At 33.8% G+C, this 22,981-nt stretch overlaps 3 protein-coding genes across 3 annotated transcripts; all 3 read left to right on the forward strand.

Moving 5' to 3' along the window:
- The first annotated feature begins 3,944 nt into the window (after positions 1-3,944).
- Positions 3,945-5,424, forward strand: LOC128547293 (calponin homology domain-containing protein DDB_G0272472-like). Its single transcript, XM_053519524.1, has 2 exons — positions 3,945-4,394; positions 4,428-5,424. Exons 1-2 carry the CDS (start codon positions 4,258-4,260, stop codon positions 5,422-5,424), a joined length of 1,134 nt encoding a protein of 377 aa, XP_053375499.1. The 5' UTR covers positions 3,945-4,257.
- Positions 5,425-13,357: 7,933 nt separating this feature from the next.
- On the forward strand, positions 13,358-15,632 carry LOC123533201 (uncharacterized). The gene is made up of 4 exons (XM_053520494.1): positions 13,358-13,373; positions 13,924-14,013; positions 15,220-15,336; positions 15,508-15,632. Exons 1-4 carry the CDS (start codon positions 13,358-13,360, stop codon positions 15,630-15,632), a joined length of 348 nt encoding a protein of 115 aa, XP_053376469.1.
- Positions 15,633-16,989: 1,357 nt separating this feature from the next.
- On the forward strand, positions 16,990-22,705 carry LOC128547112 (probable carboxypeptidase X1). The gene is made up of 4 exons (XM_053518837.1): positions 16,990-17,318; positions 19,088-19,254; positions 21,919-22,086; positions 22,389-22,705. The coding sequence occupies exons 1-4, from the start codon at positions 17,243-17,245 to the stop codon at positions 22,614-22,616; spliced, it is 639 nt and encodes a 212-aa protein (XP_053374812.1). The 5' UTR covers positions 16,990-17,242; the 3' UTR covers positions 22,617-22,705.
- The last annotated feature ends 276 nt before the right edge of the window (positions 22,706-22,981 follow it).

Consider the following 22,981-nt stretch of genomic DNA (forward strand, 5'->3'; position numbering starts at 1 on the left):
ATTTCTTTTGAAATTTTCATTGTAACGTTGTTGTTTTCTTTGAAAACCATATTTGAAATTTAGAAAAATACACAGTTTGCTTTCAGTAAAAAAGTCTTTTAGCATAAATTCATATTTACCTCCCAGTAACCTACTTGACTATATTATACTTTACGAAAATGACCATCTGAAATAGGCATTTAAACAAGGTACTTTCCAGCGAAAAATATTTTTGTCATTTTCCCTCCTATATCATCTTTTAATACAAGTCTATACGGCTTCGCTGTATCCTCAGCTCACACACACACGCACGCACGCACGCGCGCAAGCCTATACGCATTGCATTTTTACTCGACCACCTAGCTCAAAAGGAGAGCGCCGATTTATGGATCGCGTGGTCATGAGCTCGATCATCGATATGGCAGTATGTTCTCCGTGACAATTTGATAAAGACCTTGTATCTGAAATCATTCGTCCTCCACTTCTGATTCATGTTTGGGAAGTTAGCAGTTACTTGCAGAGAACAGGTTTGTGATGGTATAGAATCCAGGAACTCTGGGTAGATTAATTGCCCGCCGTTACATGACTAAAATACTGTTGAACAACGGCATTAAACCCAACTAATTTAAAATCATACTCCTTCCTCTGTCAATTTCATGAGTTCTTCCATATTGTGTATGAGTTCCCTCCATTAAACTTAAACCAAATTCACGCCTGAATATTAAATACTTATTCAGTTGTATATCTGTTGAGCAAGTTGTGTTTGGTGATTTAATGGAGCTGTCTTAAATCTTATTAATTTGAAACAGTTTCAGTTACAGACAGAATGATTCGGGTACGTTTTGTCATGAAATTTAAATTTTGACTTTTAAACCCGAACTCCACATCCCCACTCCAAAGATTTGAAAGAAACAATTTATTTTTTTTTTCGTGTAAAAATGTGAGTTTTGTAACGTAGTACAATTGATTATTTGTTTATTTTAATATATAAGCCGTTCAACATATTCAAGATCTACACAATCATTGAATTCTAATTATTTCCTGTAAACATAATATACTGATGATGTTAAACGAAATAAATATTATTTTAATTTAATTTATTAAATATTGATTTTGTGCAGACGATTGTTTATGTTGCAACACTTTTAATTTTGGTAACGTAAACGAGAAATATGGATTGTATTATATCAGATTCTAACATGGCTCGATTTGATTTCCAGTTAAGCAAAGAAGAAAATCAAGCTCTATATATTCTGCGATAAACAACGGTTGACGCGCGGACCGGTAAGAGAGCATTATGACGTCAATTATGACGTCATATTGCCGCATGACGTCCGATACATTACTCCTCGCGTAAACGAAGTCCAGTATAATATCTATTAAAATATATCAATGACCATGTCAGAATGAAAACAATCAATGCCTTCTTGTTATTTATCGTCTAATTTACCACGGTTCATCGTTCAGATGCTTCAGTATTTAACCACTCGGGCTAACGCCCTCGTGGTTCAATTCCTACGCATCTGAACTCTGAACCGTAGTAAATCAGACGATAAACAACTCGAAGGCCTTGATTATGTCACAAATTGACATACGGGCCTTATTTTATCTGTATTGTAAATGCAGGTATTGCATCATCTTTTTGTAAATTTTTGAGTTATTGAGGTAAATGTCAGATTTCACGCATGAAATACCTCTCATGTTTTTCTGTATTTCATAACTTAAATTTCCATGTAAATTTCATTAAATTCTGTTCAGTAATAAGAAAGTTGATATTTTATAAACTTCAGTAATTTATGTTTTTATCCCCAAAACCACTATAATGGGCCTCAAATTGTCAATTTAAATTCGCGCCAAAGTAGTTAGATTTCCCGGCTATATCGTGAATCCCGTGAAAATGACAATAGTCATAGCTCATGGCTTTGCCGTGAATCCCATGAAATTTAGTATTTGGCGGGACATTATCCTTTAAATAGACTGGACTAGATATGCCTTGCGCACACCACCTTACGACTTTATAGACGAATCTATGTCTGAATTATTTTCTTGCTAGAATTTATGCTCGATCGAGGTAAGAAATTTATTTGTTAGATTTTGTATGATTTTTGCATTACGATTTTTATTTGGTAAATTTTTGTTCATTCTACAGAATTCTGTAACATTTATTTTTCGGCATATGATTTTGGCTAGTTCGGTATGTCAGGATGATTTATTAAATTTTTCAGACTTTTGTAAATTATTTGGAAAGAGGAATCTAAAATGTTTCATTTATATAAGATGTAAAATTTGTACTGAAAATTGTAACATGATATTTATAAAGTACTTTGTTTCAAAAACTTATGTCAAACATTTCGTTATTATGGAACGCCATTACTGCATTGTATTGTTATGTATAAATTTATATGGCAAGTCTAGTACCATGTATATATTATTGTAATATGAAATTGTGTGACAGTCTATAGCACATCTAATTAATGTCCGTTGTAGTGTATGGCATTAGATATTATATGGATGCCAACTATCATATAACGTTTGATTTATATTGAATTTTGTTAATTTGTAGTTGTAAATAATAGCTGCAGTTTATCATGTCCGTATCTATAATGTTTCATCATAAACTTTTCATATCTTTTTCATACTTTAACTTTAGTCTTTTAAGTAAGTAATCTTTGTAATATGGAAGTAATAAGTGACGTATTTTAATCATGTGACGTCTGAACTTAGTAGCACATATATTTTGTATAAGTAGCACGTATTATTTATGGGAGCCTACGGAGGTATGGTGTACCCAAAGGAGCAGTTTTATGCCCTGACTTATTTGTTTTGCTATGGTGCTTACCATATGTTATATATTTTAGCTTCTTCCGCCAGACGATTTTTCCGGGTGATGTCATAACCCGGAAGTACAATGCCCGAGGTTCACTTGTCTTCACTCGCCTGGATGTGATATTCCCAGCGCAGAGCTTACGTCCCATGGTTGTGCCGTAAACCGCAAAGACGATGATTTTTGTTATCCTCTGAAGTCAGCTCAGGGATGCAATCACCTACCACCATAGGGAGCCAACACGGAATCAACGTATTCACGGTTTAAAGGGACTGAATTTAAAAGCTATGTTTTGTTTGTGCTACTTAAAGTTCACAATTACATTAAAGACCTGTGTCACGTTAGATTAGAATGGACTATAAGAACTTTTGTATCTAGAGATACTGAACTTTCTTTTTTTTTCTTTCTTATAATCAGTTTTTTTTTCTTTTCATATCTATTCATTGTTAATAATCATCTTTTGTAAATAAATTTGTAAATATTGTAAAGGGTGTTGATTTGTTCTGATGGTTACTGTCGCCGGTACGGCCTTTCCTGTCACAATGGTGTCAGAAGTGGGATTGGTCGACCAGACACAGTAGCTATTCGAACATTATTAACACCCATTTAACTGCAGCAATAATTTGTAAAGATTCCTCTTGTTTTGTTTTATTGTTACACATATAATAGTTTTATTCATTTTTCAGAGTGACGTCTTACCTCAGACAAGACAAGACAGATCCATTGCTTCAGCTAACCAGCTTTAGTGGTCACAGACTGATAGACAGTTGCATACGACACTTGGATTCTGGGGTGAGTTCGTTCCTTTTATTTTTCTTTTGGGTTTATTTTGTGTCACTCTATGATTAAGCCACCATATATCTGTGCTGAGAGTGACCGCCCTTGACAAGGAGAGTTATCCTACTCACTCTTAATTGTGCGTCGCCCTACTTCTCCCAGTGATCCTATTAGGTGTTAGTGTGCTGTATACATAACAGATACAGTATTATTTTTTTTTATTTGTGTGTGTTAGCAAGCTTGTTTACTTGCATATACTTTTACCTACTTTTAAGTTTTAGTGCTACACAGTTGTGTTATACCTATACTTTATCTTATCTGATTTATATTTGTTTTATTTGTTACACTAAAGTGTTAACACTAGTTACAGTTGATTGATATTTGATAAGGCTAAGGTATTGTTACAGCCTACTGTCACTGTACTTTGTTGATTGTTGCCTATGCAACCTTGATTGACACATAGTACTGTTGCGCAACTTAGTGTTTTATTTTAGTGAGGACGTTTTGTGTAGTATATACGTAGAGTATAGTATTTTGTTTTGGCTTCAGTGGTAACTGTAGAGCCTTAGTGTAAACTAGTGTAGTCTAGTATTCCCTCACGATTGTTTATTTAGTGTCTCAGGTTGTTATAGTAGCTGTTGTACTGTAGTGTTATATAGTGTTAACGTAGTGTAATCATGACTAGTGTAGTAGAGCTAACGAAGGTAGGAAAAGAGTTAGGTTATGAAGGAGAGGAGTTACGTAACTTTGTTAAGGAAGAGCAGGCTAGGGAACGTGAGGAAAGACATAGTAGATTAGAAGCAGAGAAAGATAGGTTAGAAGCAGAGAGAGAAAGAGATAGGGAAAGATTAGAGTTAGAAGTTAGGTTGCAGAAGGAAAAGATAGAATATGAACGACGTAGTAGCTTAGAGGCTGAGAAGGAAAAGTTAGAGTTAGAACGTAAGTTAGAACTAGATAAGTTAGAAATGGAAAAGGAGAAGTTAATGTTAGCTAGGAAGTTAGAAACAGAAAAGGAGGAAGCAGAAAGTAGGAAATTAGAAACAGAGCATAAGTTTAAGACAGACTTAGAAAAGATGAGTAAGAAAAAGGTAAAGGTTAAGATGTCTCCCTTTGATGAGAAAATTGATTCCATGGATGCGTACTTGAATGTGTACGAAACGTACGCTGTTGCGCAGGATTGGGATAAAGAGATATGGTCACTTAACTTACCGTTCCTTCTAAAGGGTACGGCAAGAGAGGTTTTTGATAGGCTTCCGTTGGAAGATAGGAAGGATTATGATAAACTGAAAGCCGCTTTGCTACGTCAGTTCGAACTCACTGACGATGGCTATAAGAAAAAGTTTAGAACTGAGAGGCCTCGGGATAATGAGACCTTTGTGATGTTTCTAGCCAGAATAAGTAGATATTTAGATGGTTGGCTTAGATTGAGTAAGGTAGATAAAACGTACGAAGGATTGTTAGATTTTATTCTTAGGGACCAATTTTTAGATGTATGTAATAGAGAACTATACCAGAATTTGAGTAGTAAGAAGTTAGTTAAAGCTAAGGATGTAGCAGAAGATGCAGATTTGTTTGCAAAGACTCGAGGAGGTCCCAAGTATGTCGTGAATCGAACCAATAAGGACCGGAGCTATAAACCATATGAAATACCTCAGAGACAGTATCCTAGTAGTCGTAATGTAGGCACTAGTAATAGAGGTAGTAGCAATGTTGCTAATAGAGGTAGAGGTTTTCAACCCTTTGGTGTACTGAAGTGTTATAAGTGTGGTCGAATAGGGCATAGTTCATATTACTGTAGGATGGAAAGTACGGCGGTAACAGTGCTAATGCAGCAGCAGAGTTAGAGGTAGAGCAGGAAAGTAGTAAAGGGGAGAATAGAAATAGTAAGGAAAGTAGAAATAGAGGTAGAGGCCGTGACCGATCTAGGAGTAGAGGTAGAGGAAGAAATAGAGATAGAGATAGGAGTAAGTCAAGTAGGTCAGAGAGTGGAAATAGTATTATAGAACTAAGTGATGTTGAGGAGTTAGGTATGCTTAGTGTAAGTACATGTCCTACAAAACCCGGTACTTGTAATGGTAGGGATGTAATCGCTATGCGGGATACAGGTTGTACATGTGTGATAGTGAAACGGGACTTAGTAGAAGCAAGTCAGTTTTTAGAGAAAACCCGTAGATGTAAGTACATAGATGGGAGTGAACATAGGCTAGATGTAGCTAGAATAGATATTGATTGTCCGTATTTCAAGGGTACAGTAGAGGCGTTGGTTGTAGATAATCCTACCAATGATGTTATAATTGGTAATGTAGAGGGAGCTGTAGAACCTCAGTTTAGTAGCTTAGCGTCAGCAGTAGAAACTAGGGCGCAAGCCAAAGTTAAGAAGCAAGTAAAGCTTAAAGTTCCGTCTCAGATTTTAGATGTATCTAGAGAGGAATTCTTAGATAAGCAACAGAAAGATAGCACGTTAGATTTGTGTAGAAAGAAGGCTGAGGAAGGTACGATTAAGCAGTGTAGAGGTAAAGGTTCAGTTAGGTTTGAGATTAGGAATAGATTGTTATATAGAGAGTATACCGCCCAGAATTTAGACAAAAGTAGACAGTTGATTGTACCTAAATGTCTTAGAGAAACTGTGATGAAAGTTGCACATGATTCGTTACTGTCAGGCCATTTAGGTATAAGGAAAACTAGTGATAGGGTATTAGGCGAATTTTACTGGCCAGGAGTAATGGCAGAGGTTAGGAGGTTCTGTCAGTCATGTAGTATTGTCAACGTACTATAGCTAAGGGTAGAGTAAGTAAAAGTTCCGTTAGGAAAAATGCCTTTGATTGATACTCCGTTTAAGAGAGTTGCTGTCGATATCGTTGGTCCGATCGAACCTATAACTGATAGGAAAAACAGGTACATTTTGACTATGGTAGATTATGCTACTAGATATCCAGAAGCTATAGCACTACCTAGTATTGAAACTGAGAGAGTAGCAGAGGCATTAGTAGATATGTACAGTAGATTAGGAGTGCCAGAGGAAATGCTTACCGATTGTGGATCGCAGTTTACGTCAGACCTTATGGCAGAAGTTAGTAGGTTATTGTCATTAAGGCAGTTAACTACAACACCGTATCACCCTATGTGTAACGGTTTAGTAGAGAAGTTTAACGGTAGTTTGAAGCAAATGTTGAAGCGTATGTGTAGTGAGAGACCTAGAGATTGGGATAGGTATTTGAATGCTATGTTGTTTGCTTACCGTGAAGTTCCGCAAGAAAGTTTGGGATTTTCTCCCTTTGAGTTACTTTACGGCAGAACAATCCGTGGACCCATAACTGTGCTAAGAGAGTTATGGGCTGGTAAGACGGAGAATGATGAGGTTAAAACCACTTACCAGTATGTTATGGATTTGCAAGAAAAGTTGGAGGATACGTGTAAGATAGCTCAGCAACAGTTAGCAAAAAGTAGTGCTAGATACAAGAAGTATTACAATAGGAAGGCTAGAGATAGGAGGTTTAAGGCAGGTAGTAAGGTACTTGTATTGTTACCTACGAAACATAATAAGTTGTTGTTACATTGGAAGGGTCCTTACGTAGTAGTAGAGGTAGTAAATAGACTAGATTACAGGATAGATGTAGACGGAAAGTTGAAAACGTTTCATGCAAACATGCTCAAACAGTACTGTGAAAGGAAGGATGATAGTAAGTCTATACCAGATAAGGGTATTTTAAGTAAGGTTGGAGCAGCTATTGTAGAGGAAGATCAGAGAGATTATGACAGATTAGATCCGAATGAAAGTAGTGATGAGTTTTCGAGTAGAGTAGAAAAGGATATAGTTTTGTGTCCTATAAAGCAGGGTACAGAAACGTACAAAGATGTAGAGATAAATCCGGAGTTACCAGTAGCATGTAAACAGGAAGTAGTAGATTTGTTAGAAAATTTCTCAGATGTACTGACAGATATTCTGGAAATACTAACTTAGTTGAACATGATATTCAGTTGTCAACTACAGATCCGATAAGAGTAAAGGGTTATCCCATTCCTTTTCATTCACAGCCAGTAGTAAAAGAGGAAGTAGATAAAATGTTGGAGTTGGGAGTAATCGAACCATCAAATGCTCCATTTTCCTCCCCTATCGTCCTCATAAGGAAAAAAGATAACAGTATAAGGTTCTGTATAGATTTTCGTCAGGTCAACAAACTGACGGTTTTCGATGCTGAACCTATGCCAAACATGGAGGAAATGTTTTCAAAGCTATCTAAGTATAGATATTTTTCTAAACTAGACTTGAGCAAAGGTTACTGGCAGGTTCCTTTGTCTGAAAAGGCAAAACCCATGACTGCTTTTGAAACCCCGAAAGGTTTGTTCCAGTTCCGTAAGATGCCCTTTGGATTAGTTAACGCACCAGCAACGTTTTGTAGACTGATGCGGAAGGTTTTGAAGGACCTAGGGCACTCAGATAGCTTCATAGATGATATCCTGGTGTATACAATCACATGGCCAGAACATGTAGTAGCCCTTACTGAGTTGTTAACCAGACTAAGAGAGGCTAAGTTAACAGCAAAACCGACTAAGTGTTTTATAGGTTTTCAGAAGTTAGAATGTTTAGGGCACATGATAGGAGATGTTCAGACCCTTGAACCAGTTCCAAATAAGGTACAGGCTATACAGGATGCCGAAAGACCGAAAACCAAGAAGGCAATACGGTCATTCTTAGGTGTAGTTGGATTTTACAGAAAGTTTATCCCAAATTTTGCAGCCATTGCAGTTCCACTCACAGATTTGACGAAAAAGGGTCAGCCAAATCTTGTAGAGTGGGGTGAAAGTCAAGAAAAGGCTTTCCAGACTTTGAAGGCTAGCTTAATGGGTCCGCCTATTTTGAAGTTGCCAGATTTAGATCAGACTTTTATATTGAGAGTAGATGCTTCAGATTTAGGTTTAGGCTCAGTATTGCTTCAGGAAAGTGATGGAGAGAAATTACCTGTAGCGTATGCTAGTAGAAAATTGCTACTTAGGGAGCAAAAGTACTCAGTGATAGAGAAGGAGTGTTTAGCGATAGTATGGGCAGTAGCTAAGTTTCACCGGTATTTGTTCGGTAAAGACTTTGTATTAGAGACAGATCATCAGCCGCTCACTTATTTGAATAAAGCGAAACTTAGCAATTCCAGGCTGATGAGATGGGCATTGGCATTACAGCCATATAGGATCAGTATTAGAGCAATTCCTGGTAGAGAAAATGTAGGCGCAGATTATTTGAGTAGAGTGTAGACAGGTGGCTATATTATATGGTGTACAGATAGTGACAGTGTGTGTTTTCTTTTTGTGTTTGCTATTTTCAGTATGTCATTTTGCTTTCAATTAAGAAAATTATGAATTTTCTTTTTAAGGGGGGACGTGTGTCACAAATTGACATACGGGCCTTATTTTATCTGTATTGTAAATGCAGGTATTGCATCATCTTTTTGTAAATTTTTGAGTTATTGAGGTAAATGTCAGATTTCACGCATGAAATACCTCTCATGTTTTTCTGTATTTCATAACTTAAATTTCCATGTAAATTTCATTAAATTCTGTTCAGTAATAAGAAAGTTGATATTTTATAAACTTCAGTAATTTATGTTTTTATCCCCAAAACCACTATAATGGGCCTCAAATTGTCAATTTAAATTCGCGCCAAAGTAGTTAGATTTCCCGGCTATATCGTGAATCCCGTGAAAATGACAATAGTCATAGCTCACGGCTTACCCGTGAATCCCATGAAATTTAGTATTTGGCGGGACATTATCCTTTAAATAGACTGGACTAGATATGCCTTGCGCACACCACCTTACGACTTTATAGACGAATCTATGTCTGAATTATTTTCTTGCTAGAAATTTATGCTCGATCGAGGTAAGAAATTTATTTGTTAGATTTTTGTATGATTTTTGCATTACGATTTTTATTTGGTAAATTTTTGTTCATTCTACAGAATTCTGTAACATTTACTTTTCGGCATATGATTTTGGCTAGTTTCGGTATGTCAGGATGATTTATTAAATTTTTCAGACTTTTGTAAATTATTTGGAAAGAGGAATCTAAAATGTTTCATTTATATAAGATGTAAAATTTGTACTGAAAATTGTAACATGATATTTATAAAGTACTTTGTTGGAAGTAATAAGTGACGTATTTTAATCATGTGACGTCTGAACTTAGTAGCACATATATTTTGTATAAGTAGCACGTATTATTTATGGGAGCCTACGGAGGTATGGTGTACCCAAAGGAGCAGTTTTATGCCCTGACTTATTTGTTTTGCTATGGTGCTTACCATATGTTATATATTTTAGCTTCTTCCGCCAGACGATTTTTCCTGGTGATGTCATAACCCGGAAGTACAATGCCCGAGGTTCACTTGTCTTCACTCGCCTGGATGTGATATTCCCAGCGCAGAGCTTACGTCCCATGGTTGTGCCGTAAACCGCAAAGACGATGATTTTTGTTATCCTCTGAAGTCAGCTCAGGGATGCAATCACCTACCACCATAGGGAGCCAACACGGAATCAACGTATTCACGGTTTAAAGGGACTGAATTTAAAAGCTATGTTTTGTTTGTGCTACTTAAAGTTCACAATTACATTAAAGACCTGTGTCACGTTAGATTAGAATGGACTATAAGAACTTTTGTATCTAGAGATACTGAACTTTCTTTTTTTTTTCTTTCTTATAATCAGTTTTTTTTCTTTTCATATCTATTCATTGTTAATAATCATTTTTTGTAAATAAATTTGTAAATATTGTAAAGGGTGTTGATTTGTTCTGATGGTTACTGTCGCCGGTACGGCCTTTCCTGTCACAGATTATTTGTTAAATAAAACATATCATAAAAGTCATAATGGACGAAATATTTTTATTTTCAACATCGGTCATTGAAAAATGCTTCATGTATCACCTTAACAACTTACAATATTAGTTATCATAATGTCTTGTTTTAATGCATTTAATTATTTAATATCTGTTGGAAATAGTATCAGTAACGTAAAATACATTTGAGCCAGTTAGTGTTAAAATTGCAAGTTATTGTCGGCTGTTTTTAATGTTATTATTGTTATTATTGGTGATAAACAAAACTGTAAAAACGTGAAAAAAGTAATGCAAGTGACAGTTTGAATTTTGTAAGAAATTCTTTATATCACAAATTTTAACAAGCATGTTTTGAAATAACCCAACTCCTTCATTGCTATTTGTAGGCAAAACTTACATCTTACGCAATAGTTGACTTAATTTCAGTTACTTTACTTATTTATGAATACCATTACAATAAAATTCCAAACAAAATCAATTAAATGCTCCGCCTAACATAAGTCAATACTTATTCTAGATAATAGAACTCATATTTTACCAGGAGATCAACACTTTCCTTGGTCAGTAATATTTTCGTTTCAATCATATTCATACATCGCGGTAACCTCTTAGGTGCAACAAAACTTTCTTTTTGTATTTTTCTGACGGGATAGTAAACTGGTAACAGAGATAACATATTTCATATAACTTATTATATGTTTTTCGCCTTACATTGTGCAGCCATTCTTTTGATATATCATAACAAAACTTGGCATTTAGGCCCTAAAGGTTATACCAATACATGATCTACATGAGGATTCTGTGTCAAATGCATGGGTATAACATAACAAATAGTTTCTTTCTTTCTAATATAGATCTTTCGATTACAATTACGTTTGACAAATGTCTGAATAAGAGTCTCCACGAGATATTTAATCTGTTTTCTGTACTGCATTTTCTTCTTTATTTACCTCCTTGCCACTAGATAAATCTGTATTTTCGTTTCTTCTGTTTATATTTCGTGGCCACGAAAAGTTTAAAATATCACATTGTTCCCTTTGTATTGCTGCTAAGGTATTAGATCACTAATAGTAATGTTTACAAAATGGTCTTTGCTTGGTATATTCTGAAAGGTAACCGTGTTTTGTACTATTTTGCGATTTTTAAACAACTTTTACCGTGCCGTTTTTTATAGATTTTGTATAACTTATGATATCTCCTCAGGCTATGGTAGAGACAGTTTTCAAAGTGATAGCCACTATCCAAAACGTTTGCACAGAACTCATTTTACCATTAATTTTAATAAAAAGAACATCAAACTTTTGGTAAACAATTATAAAACACAAAATAAAAATGTCAATATCATTTTTTTCTATGGTGCCTCAAGTAAACGGATTTAACGCGACAAAATTCATACTTCAACATTGAAAAACTAAGGTCGAATGCTGTGTTACTGTTTTGGATTTTGCTTAAACCTTAGGGCAGACGTAAAACCTACCTAAATTTCTTCCACAATAAATAATCGAAGAGTGAAAACAAAATAAATAACTTTCACCGCGTGTAACTCAATATTTCTAAAGATGTGTAACTCTACCCCTTCTGTTTAAGTAGTAAATTCACTTTGAACACCAAGAAATTGCTTATAAGATTATTTTTTTCCATTTTCTGTACAAGAAATCAATAATAAGTCTTGAATGAAGTAAAAACTTACGAGAAAAAAGGAAAATGAGGGAAAAAATTGGTCCCAGTAGGGCTTGAACCTACGCCCACCTAAGAATTGCAGTGAAAGTAGGTTTATGGTAGGAATTGAATACTCTTCAAAAGGTTAAAGGTCAGTAATTCAAATCCTTCTTTGTTTCATATAAAAAGCGAAAACTTTAGGTCGTCTTTACGTATCTTTAGAGAACATCACTTTTTCCTACACTTATTTTTCATGGAAATTCTATCACAAATTAACGAAAAAATGAAAAGAAAATAGGGGGTTATATAGTTCCTAGTGAAATGCCAGTCAGTTGTGGTCTGCTACCCTAAAAATAACGCATATTTGCTCTCGTCCGCGCAATAAACACCTACTTCCGGTTTCGATCTGCAAAACTTGCCATGTGGGGTGAATGAACATGAAAACCGTCTCATTTCATGCAGAATATATTCTAGTAGTGAAAAATGGTGATTAAAGCACTCGTTCTACACGAATTTGCGCAAAAAATGGAAAAATTAGGATCTATTTATTATGGACTTCTTTCGACTACACCACGGAAGCACATTTTCGACCGAATTACTGACCTTATTCCTATAAGAAATGTTTCTTATCAAATACCACACAATTTTCATTTCTATTTTCAAGAGGGATGTAATACCAAACATATTGCCAAGTTTCATTGTGAACTTTCAAGATTTTAGAGAAATATAGACATTTAATAGAAGCCACCCCTACCAATTTACTGGGCTAAATTTTGGCCCTATGGTCCTTTTATTGTATATTTTGGTAAAAGATTCACTCGTTTGCTTTATTTTTCACTTGGATTCTGAAATATCATTCATTCCGTCATGAATAAGACCCAGAAGGATGCATTTTGTGCATTTTCTGACATTCTGGAGACAAAATATTGGCTTTTTAATCCCAGAAATCGCAGTTGAATAGGCGCATCTACTCAAAATATGGTCAAAATTCAAAATTTTTCAAATTTCACTATTATTTTGCATTGGAAACACGCTTTTATATCATATACAACCGATCTTTGACTATTAAGACTAATTTCGATGTGTTTCGAGAAAGTCTTATTTCAGCTATTATAGGTTAAAGGTCAGTAATTCAAATCCTTCTTTGTTTCATATAAAAAACGACAACTTCAGGTCGTCTTTACGTATCTTTAGAGAACATCACTTTTTCCTACACCTATTTTTCATGGAAATTCTATCACAAATTAACGAAAAAATGAAAAGAAAATAAGAGGTTATGTAGTTCTTAGTGAAATGCCAGTCAGTTGTGGTCTGCTACCCTAAAAATGGCGCATATTTGCTCTCGTCCGCGCAATAAACACCTACTTCCGGTTTCGATCTGCAAAACTTGCCATTGGGGTGTATGAACATGAAAACCGTCTCATTTCATGCAGAATATATTCTAGTAGTGAAAAATGGTGATTAAAGCACTCGTTCTACACGAATTTGCGCAAAAAATGGGAAAATTAGGATCTATTTATTATGGACTTCTTTCGACTTCACCACGGAAGCACATTTTCGACCGAATTACTGACCTTATTCCAAAAAGGAGGTTCTCTATTAGTGATCTAATACCTTAAAGCTAACGTCTAAGCATGTTCAATAATTTACAAATAAAGTATTATTGCTAATGCATTGATTAAAAAGACAAATCAGATAGTGACTTATCATAGTGACTTATTATAATGATAAAATTTTGAGATCCTATGTACTTAATAATAAGATGAAAGTGATAAACTATATGTGATTTAAATTTTTAATAGTGTCTATACAAAAATTACATAAGCACTTACATAAAAGCACTCATTTTTGTATTTCAGAAGAAAATGGTTTTCCTGGATCAGCGTACCAATTTGTCGACGTTATAATAAAAGAAACAGAAGTGGATGGGTGTTTAAACTTCCCAGCTGGTGTGTCGATTAATCAGTCAATGCATTCGCATAGTTAATTGTCAGATTTAGCACGGTCTAGAGGTCAGAAATGTTGGCATTACGCCATGCGGGCGTTAGGACGAGTGGTTAAATACAAAATCGTAGTAATTGGATAACAATAACAAGAATTACTTGATTTTTTTTATTCCAATATTCTTATTGAAATAATTTAATACTTAATTAGAGACAATATGACGTCAAAGTTGGCTCTTCGATCTGTGTGCTCTGCCACACCAAGTAGGTACTTTTCCAAGTAAATATTCTAGACATTTCTTATTGTTTTCGTCTTCTAAAATATTTCATTTGTCACAAAATGTAATTGAAAATAATTGATAGAAATTTATGCCTCGTATGCATATCTAAATACTACTACTACTACTAATAATAATGATAATAATAATGATAATAAAATTAATAGTAATAATAATAAACAATGATTTATTATTGATGATTATTACAAGAAATGTATTAAGGCTTTCGATAACCTTGTACTACATTTTACTGTAATATGATGTTGTCTGATAAACAGATTATAAACCGAATATAGATTGGGAGTTTTGTCATTTCTCCACTTGGTAAATCATTATACGAATTATCAAATTATCAAAGATCTGGTTACGTCTACGGGAGGCATTATCGATCCCTATCTTAGATAAATATTTCGACTGTAAAATTAAGCATAAGGCCCTATACTGGCATGTTTGACAGTAAGTACTATTTCATTCACGCGGCTATCTAGACTAGTCTAAATTTCTTTACAGTTAAATAAATATTTTCATTTTCGGAATTTTGCCTTTATCTCACTTAACACATCATCTATAGTTATAAAATTGATCTTAGTACATCAAAAGCAAACAGGAGCGGATAAGCCCTGATAAGTATTACACACTGCTAAATGTCTTCAAAATGTGTAAAACTGAAGTACATCCATGGTACACTTAGCTGTTTCCATTTAGATACTTAAGTTCTACAGCTTCGCAAATAATTTTACATGGACTGTTGTATACCAGTTCAATGATGGTTTATCGGTAGACGGCGATTTATTGTCTGTGAGTCCATAAAACCTGAATATGGCTGTTTACATTATGTTAAAATGTCCCAATTGTAATAGCACAGTCTGCAAAGAACCCTAGTTTACAGTGCGCTTTGACATACATAAATCATATGAATTTCAAAATCTTACAGGGTCCGAATTCTATGCTGACTGCGGACCTGTTGAAGACTGGGTTATCATTGATATAAGAAGAGCTGTTTTAGTATCAGCAATAATGGTTTCGAGTATTAACAGGCAGCGTGTGGAAGGTAATATTTCGTTAAATCTATGGTGACAGTCAGAGATGAAATAAATGATTTTGAGCTATTTCTAAATGATATTACCAACGTTAAAAATGAGAAATATTTCGTTGATTAATACTTTTCATTTCTGCTGAATGAATAAAGCAATTTTAAAGCTTGTTGTTGATTTTATTTCAGTTTATCTTAAACATATTTTCGTTGCAAACGAAAGATGGAGTTTTCTTAATGATGGTGCGTTACTGTGTTATCACAATGAAGCACTATTCAGGGGTATTGACAATATTTTTGCGTGTAACAGGTAAGGCTTTGTACACATGTGAGTAAATCTATTGTTTTTGGCTTTGAATTTGATTCTCAGATTCATGTCGGCTTTGTATCTTTTCATTCACCTGAATATTTTTCAAATGATTTGTCTCAATCCTTCTCGTCGCAATATTGATAAGACACTTATAAGTTTTATGTCGAAGCTGTATAATTGTTCCCGTATGTAGATAGTGTTTTCACTTAAAAATACTTTGTTTAAAGTGACTGTCGTAATGTGGAATCATTTATTAGAATAACCTCTTTAAACTATACATCTTCCCCAAAGAAGCATATAAAACCGCGGTACACGAAACCTCTAAACAACTTGTGAAATGTCAATAACACCCAAAATGACCAGTTATTGTATAGCCTCTGTAAACGACAACAGATTTATTTACAAGGTTAATTATACTAATTCAAGAATCGACCCAGGTATAAAAAAGTCAGCTTCATAAACAGTTTTTGTTCCCCGCCAAACAACTTTTCAGCCGAAAAGTTTTATATACATTTACCTAACCACATCTTCCTCTTCCAAATCTGCCATTTAACTCTACCCTCTCTAACCTGAAATCGAGTTCTATTATCCTACCATATTTCTTAATAACATCTTTCTTCTTTCATTTAATTTTGTCCTCTTTGTTCAAGTCTTTACATGCATTTCGTTCCTGAGTTTTATACCTTTTTCAAGAACTGCATCACAATAACATGCTTACAAGTATTTCAAAATATTCATAAAAATTTCAAAAATATGTCAATCGAAACTTTTATAATGTGCTGATATAATTATAAACGTCAGATGTAGAATCATGTGGATTTTTAATAAGACTTGTTTCATTTGTTGTAGTATAAGCACGCCTGTCTTAACTCCTAGGCACTTTGTCGTATTGAAGTGATCTCTTTCGTACAATTTCTTTCTATCTATCAACATCAATAATGCGAACTTGCGGATCTCACGCTTAGGAAAGCAAACCTATTTGAATTTGAATATTTCCCTTAACTCACATTTTCTCTATCGCTTCATTGTATCCTGGTGATCTATTCAACTTTAAAATGGAGTATAAAAGTGATTTGAGTTGAACGAGTTCTCTTTCCTGAGTCATAATGATACAATTATGATTCAGCATTGTTTTATTTTACTAGGCCTCAGTATGGAAGATTTGTAACCCTGGTAACAAGACCATATTCTGTCAGTGCAGGTGGTGGTTTAGATTTTTCGAATATATATATAACAATTTTATCGTATAATTATACAGAAGGTAAGCTTTCTTCTTTTCTGTTTTTATGTGAATAATTTACGATACTGTTGTTTTCTTTTATTAAATAAAACCCAAGCGCCGTTTTTGTTAACGACATCGTAAAATACCTATCGTGTTTTATCAGGATAAAGCATTTGAAGTTGAACTGTTTTAGATATGAAGTATGACATTTAACTCTGCTATATAACTTTGCCAAAGCTTTTTTCGAAAACAGTGTTAAACTGGTCTCCATGTTAGTACAGAAAAAAAGTTATATGTGAATTGAACTTTGGATCGAATTTCGGTCTTTTTAATACTGCAGCGTACAACTTAACGATACAATATAGAGATTATTTAATTTCTTAGTTTACACGATGGAGAAAAAATACAAGAACGATAGCTACTTCGGGCAAATCTCAAAAGAAATTGCGTCTGCAATTAAATATACAGGTAATTAATCGTTAGTAGTACTCTATAGTGATGCTGAATTCATCATGATAAAAGCATTTATGATAAGTAGAAGTACAATATGAATAAGCTGGATATATATCTCAAAGTCTGTTCGTGAGAAATAATGTCATTTGTAGCATCACTGATATCCTCTTGCACAGATAAAAGCTAGGACTTATCTCAGAAAGTATGAACTTCTTGACCCCAAAGGACCTGAAGGTCTTATGACACTGAGACAAAAAGTGGACATTTTATGACTTAAAGATCAAAGAGAATCCTTTGGAAGCATGGAGTACAAAACAAAATCAAAATGATGGCGGACTAGATCGGATGGAGACTTTTGATATTGAAAAATTCACTCATCTGTTTGTGTTTGCACGTTATGTGAATGCAGATAAATAATTTTGGTACTAAAACAGCTCACATATATTCATGTTGACCTCTCAGTTATTCTGCAAGCATGCCATTTTGAAACACTTTGGGCCTTGTTCCATTTTAATTGGCGGAGTGGCCATTTATGACTTACTTTCCGCCTTGGCCACGCATGTTGGACAAACCAAGCTGTTTCTTAGAAAAGACATTACATAAAATGTAATAAATTATAAATGTAACATTTATTCCAAGGGGCTGTTTGGAATACATCATGCACCAGGTCTGCGTTGGTGATGGGCGAATTACTTATACCTTTTATTTCTTATAGGAATAATTGCGAAAGATGTGTTTAATTTTCATATTTGTCTAATGTCACTGCCTCTACTTAAAATAGCAGATATTATATTGCTCAAGACTGTGTGTATTTCTTTTTAATTGCTTAGCAATTATAATCAGATAAAATAATTTTGAATGATAAAAATCTAAGGACGTTTTACGACAAAAATATAGCATAAGTATCGTATAAAATGATACAATTAATTTTGTAGTTAAATGATATACAATGAGATATTGGACATTTGAAATAAATGATGAAATATAGTCGAATGTCACAGAATTTCTATTAATGACCGTATATTCCATAAATCATGTCATATGTTTGCCGGTTCAACTTGAAAATCAAGCATAGCTAGGCCATAAAACTTATTTTCCTTCACCCTCAATTTATGATGTTGTGATTCGCGCCAGCTAAAACGTAAACAATGAAACTATTTGACAGCATTTTGATTCAGAGAAATTGACCAATTGCATTCTGCAAAATGTATTACCTAGAATACTTTCATTATGTCTGTGTGACGTAAATGTCAATTAACCTTTAGATAATTGCAAGCATTTTAATTACCAAGAGTTGCCAAACATTTCGCCATTTTATGATCACATGGTTTTACGATCTTTACGTCATTTGCTTGGAGACAGGAACGACTGTTTGACAATATTCCTTCGCAGAAGTTGGAAATACCATTTTAATGCTATTTCATGTTAAAACTTAATTGAAAAAAACTCATATATTAAACTCATATCTATATTGCAATGATATTAAAGTAACATCACAAAATTAGGTCAATCTTTGATACTTAATATTGACGTTACATGTTCGACCGTATCCTAACATAATTTTAAAATTCATGTAATATTTAAATTTAAGTTTGAGTAATGTATTCATTGATAATTATGTGGTTGATTACTGAATGTATTGAATATGTATGTGAGTATTAGCATTTGACTCCAAGCGGATTAAGTTAATCATAGAAGTTTTAAAACTTAGAATTAATGTAAATTACAATTGAATATTGTATAATGTGTATACATTGTAATCAATGTACGTTTGCTTATATCAGACATAGAGAGTAAAACATGCAGACAAGAATTGGGCATGCAGGATTTCGGTATATGGGACATTCAATTGTCATCATCGTCATGGCAACCGTTCTACGAACCAAAATATGCACGCCCTCAGTTATCCGGCTGGTGCGCTGGTAGTACAGATGCAGAACCATTTATACAGGTACTTTATACTTTATATAATAAACACTGAACAAATGTGCTAAGTTCCGTAGGTTTCAAAGATAATGTAAGTCATTTCTTGGTAAAGAAATAAATTTTAATTTTAAATTTAGGACTTCTTTTATACCGTGAATCATTCACCTGTATTAGAGAATATATGATTAAAGTGTTGGACCCCTTATAGAAATGTTTGAAAATGTCATTTGCTTGTTATATTCTAAAGGTTGACCGTATTCTGCACCGTATTGCAATTTTTAAACATCTTTTACCATGTCGTTTGTTTATAAATTTTGTATAATTTATGGTATTTCCTCAAGCTCAGTTAGAGCCATATTTCAAAGTGATGGCCACTGTCAAAAACGTATAAAGGGGGTTCGTCATACCATTAATTGTGATGGAAGAAACATCAAATTATTGGTAAACAATTATAAAACACAAAACTTCAGTATCATTTTGTGTGCCTCAAGTAAACGGATTTAATGGGACAGAATTATGACTCCAACATTGAATAAATATGGTAGAGTCCTTTGGGACTGTTTAAAATATCGTTCGTCGATTCATTCAAAAATAACCTTGGGGCAAAAGTAAAACCTACAGATATTTCTTCGACAAAATGTAATCTTAAGAGTAAAGGCAAAACAGAAAATAACTGCCCTTTACATTAACAAAATATTATTATGAAAATATAGATAGTTACCAATATACAGAACTTTTACCACTTTAAACTCAGTATTTGTCAAGATGTCTAACTCCACTCCACAAGTAAATTCGCCTTGAACAGCAAGTGAAATGAAAAACAAAAACGCTCTTGTACACTTTTTCTGAAGTAAGTCTTGAAAAAGTAAAAAAAAAATACTAGAAAAAAAAGGAATATAAGGAAAACAACTGGTCCGAGTAGGGCTTGAACCTAAGCCCCAAGCCCCGGATAAACTTCATGCAAGTAGGTTTACGGTAGGAATTGATTAATCTCCAAATGAGATACTCTATTACGGGTCCAATTGGCTGTTCAACTATTTTTTTATCATGAATAATGCCGGATAAGGCCTACTTTGCGATGTATGGTTCTATGGTTATGTTTTGGTGTGCTCTGTGTTTCAGGGAAATTTACCCTTACCTTTTATCGTTTATTGTAATTTATTGCGAACATATATCGTCATGGATAACTTTTGATTATTGCAATTGCGCACACTAAATAAAGTTCATTTTATCTTGTGTAATCTGGTTAACATTCACGGTTGGAATGACTATGTAATCGCTACTGACAGAGGGTACTGAATGTTCATTTAAATGCAGAGCCATTTCTAATGTTAAGTACTGCCCGTACAGGTACAAGACTTTATATCGTTATTTGTACTTTGATCTTAGTATTGTGACTTTAAATAATAATATACACATTTAAATAATGATAATTTACTAATCTGTTTCGTTTCTCTAGGCTAATTTGTTAATTGGCATGGGCTTACAATGTAACTTAATAGTTTCTATTCATCAAATGTATTATTATACGTTTATTGTCTTAAAACCATAAATATGAAAAAACTCCTTTCGTACGTGTAAGATGGAGTTCCCTCGTATCGCGGTACTAACGGTCGGAACATAAATAATATATCAATAAAGTCTGATCTTTAGCTTGTTTGCTGTATTAAAACTTTAGACCAACTGTCTGTTATAACTTGCAAATTATATTTCTTTCTCTGCCAGTGGAGAATGTGTAAAAACACAATAAAATGTCAGCTATATTTGACCTACTTTAACAATCCCGTAGTTCTCAAATATCGCGGTATTTGATTTTGACAGCTGCGTGACACGCCTACTTGCGTCATCATGTGACCGCAATAATTTCATTCATAAAAACAATGCATCAGACGAACTTTCTGAAGCTGTCCTGGTTGTGGAGTTAGTTTAATTTAAATAAAATGCGTTTTTGAGATATTGAATGGTTGCGATAAAACTAAGTAATACTTAACATTTACGATGGAATTTTGCAAAAAAAAAATGTTTATAAACAAAATCCCGTGGTACCGGTTTACAAATGTAAGTCACTGTAAGTGCTGCTCGGCGAAGAAATTCCGGCAAAGGGAGATTACCGCGATACGAGGGAACCCGCGATATTACCGGACACCACTAAACATGCTCAAAAGCTATTGAAAGAAAATATCTCAAACGTTCAAACGATTAAGAATCATAATCAGCAATAAAATCCTTCCCTTTATATTAACCAAACATTACTATGAAAATATAGGTAGATACCATTATACAAATATATTATACATACATTAAATGACTTTAATGATAAATTACAGGTTTAAGCTTTCATATGAACAGAGGTAGAGGTCTGTTTCTGTTGTATGAATAAATAATTTTTAGCTTTAACTTTTAGAATAGCTTGTCTAGTCTTGACTGGAAAACTCCTTAGTTTGGTTGTTGTGAACAAAATCATCAATTGATGACAAAATATTCTTGTCTTTGGATAATTTTGCATATACCGACACACATACATGTACTAGTAGTTGATTTGCTTTTCGTTCTTTATTTGTAATAAATATATATCTAAATTTATACGAGCGTTTCTTTCTTTTCAAGCAGTTGTTTGTATTTTTTTTAGATAAATTGATTACATTCAATGTTTCAGATATAAATTCGTTGATTGATTTATCAATTCCAGGTTGATTTTGTCCACATGACGTCAGTTGATGGTATTATTTTGATAAACTGGTATAAACTCGTCGATTTACTATACAATAATACTTACAAGAGGGAGATGGTTGCTATGGGGTCATTTTCATTTCATATCAGCTATGGTTTTGATTTGCAAAAATTACAAAGGACCAGGGTAATAATGCAATCATAAAATTACATATGTAAACAAAAAGTCTACAGTTTTCAGATTAAGACTTATTTTTTAATTAATACCTATAAAATGTATGAAAAAGACTTTGAAAAAATGTATGGTACATTCGAAAAGAAGGCCAAGCGAAAACAACATATAAGGCAAAATGTATATTTCCGACACAAACAACTTTCCTACTATATAATTTTCTTAACAATATTGTTGTATTAGTTATATGCAATATATTGTTTATATACATATATACAATATGCTAATTAAGTATATCGAAATAAATGTATTTTCAGATGTATACCTACGACAGTTCACGCAAATTAGGAGAACCACAAACATTCATTTTTAACGATCCATTTCTTGCGAAGTACCTCAGAATATACCCGAGACCTTTCCTTGGTTCTAATGTTTCGTGTTTGAAGTTTGAAATTCTTGGCTGCAGAAACCTAGGTAATTATTTATTCTTTCAATACTGTTTCCCATTTCAAAATCTGTTGTTGGTACTTCAGCTTTGTAAATAGATTCCGCAAGGAAATCATTTGAAATAAGAACAAAAGACCCCAGGTTCGATTGAGTCTGTTCATAGGAAGTAAGTACATGCTTCTGCTTCCCGGTAAGCGCAACTGGAAACAAAAAAGCTAATTACAAAACATTAAGAGAAGAAAAAACAACCATCAGGTTAACAAAAATTAATTGATTTTCTTCATGACTGTGTTTAATTATTAGTCAATTAAAGGACGATAACATGCGATTCATTGTAACTGAACAGGACTACAGGATTTGCACTTAGGCTATAGACCTTACGTATTCAAATACAATGCTATATAAGGGTAAAATACATTTTAACAGGTGTTTTTGTTCTTATAAACTGGAACCATACTGTTAC

The sequence above is a fragment of the Mercenaria mercenaria genome, chromosome 12, assembly GCF_021730395.1.
Source record: "Mercenaria mercenaria strain notata chromosome 12, MADL_Memer_1, whole genome shotgun sequence".
Taxonomy (NCBI): domain Eukaryota; kingdom Metazoa; phylum Mollusca; class Bivalvia; order Venerida; family Veneridae; genus Mercenaria; species Mercenaria mercenaria.

Excerpts from the sequence above, each read along its gene's own strand:
- LOC128547112 (XM_053518837.1), top strand. The coding sequence starts at position 17,243 with ATGGAGAAAAAATACAAGAACGATAGCTACTTCGGGCAAATCTCAAAA. Across the intron at positions 19,255-21,918 it reads ATGCAGAACCATTTATACAG|GTTGATTTTGTCCACATGAC; the intron begins GTACTTTATACT and ends TATCAATTCCAG. Across the intron at positions 22,087-22,388 it reads AAAAATTACAAAGGACCAGG|ATGTATACCTACGACAGTTC; the intron begins GTAATAATGCAA and ends ATGTATTTTCAG.
- LOC128547293 (XM_053519524.1), top strand. The coding sequence starts at position 4,258 with ATGACTAGTGTAGTAGAGCTAACGAAGGTAGGAAAAGAGTTAGGTTAT. Across the intron at positions 4,395-4,427 it reads TTAGAAGCAGAGAAAGATAG|ATTAGAGTTAGAAGTTAGGT; the intron begins GTTAGAAGCAGA and ends AGATAGGGAAAG.
- LOC123533201 (XM_053520494.1), top strand. Across the intron at positions 14,014-15,219 it reads GTGTTTAAACTTCCCAGCTG|GGTCCGAATTCTATGCTGAC; the intron begins GTGTGTCGATTA and ends AAAATCTTACAG. Across the intron at positions 15,337-15,507 it reads TAACAGGCAGCGTGTGGAAG|TTTATCTTAAACATATTTTC; the intron begins GTAATATTTCGT and ends ATTTTATTTCAG.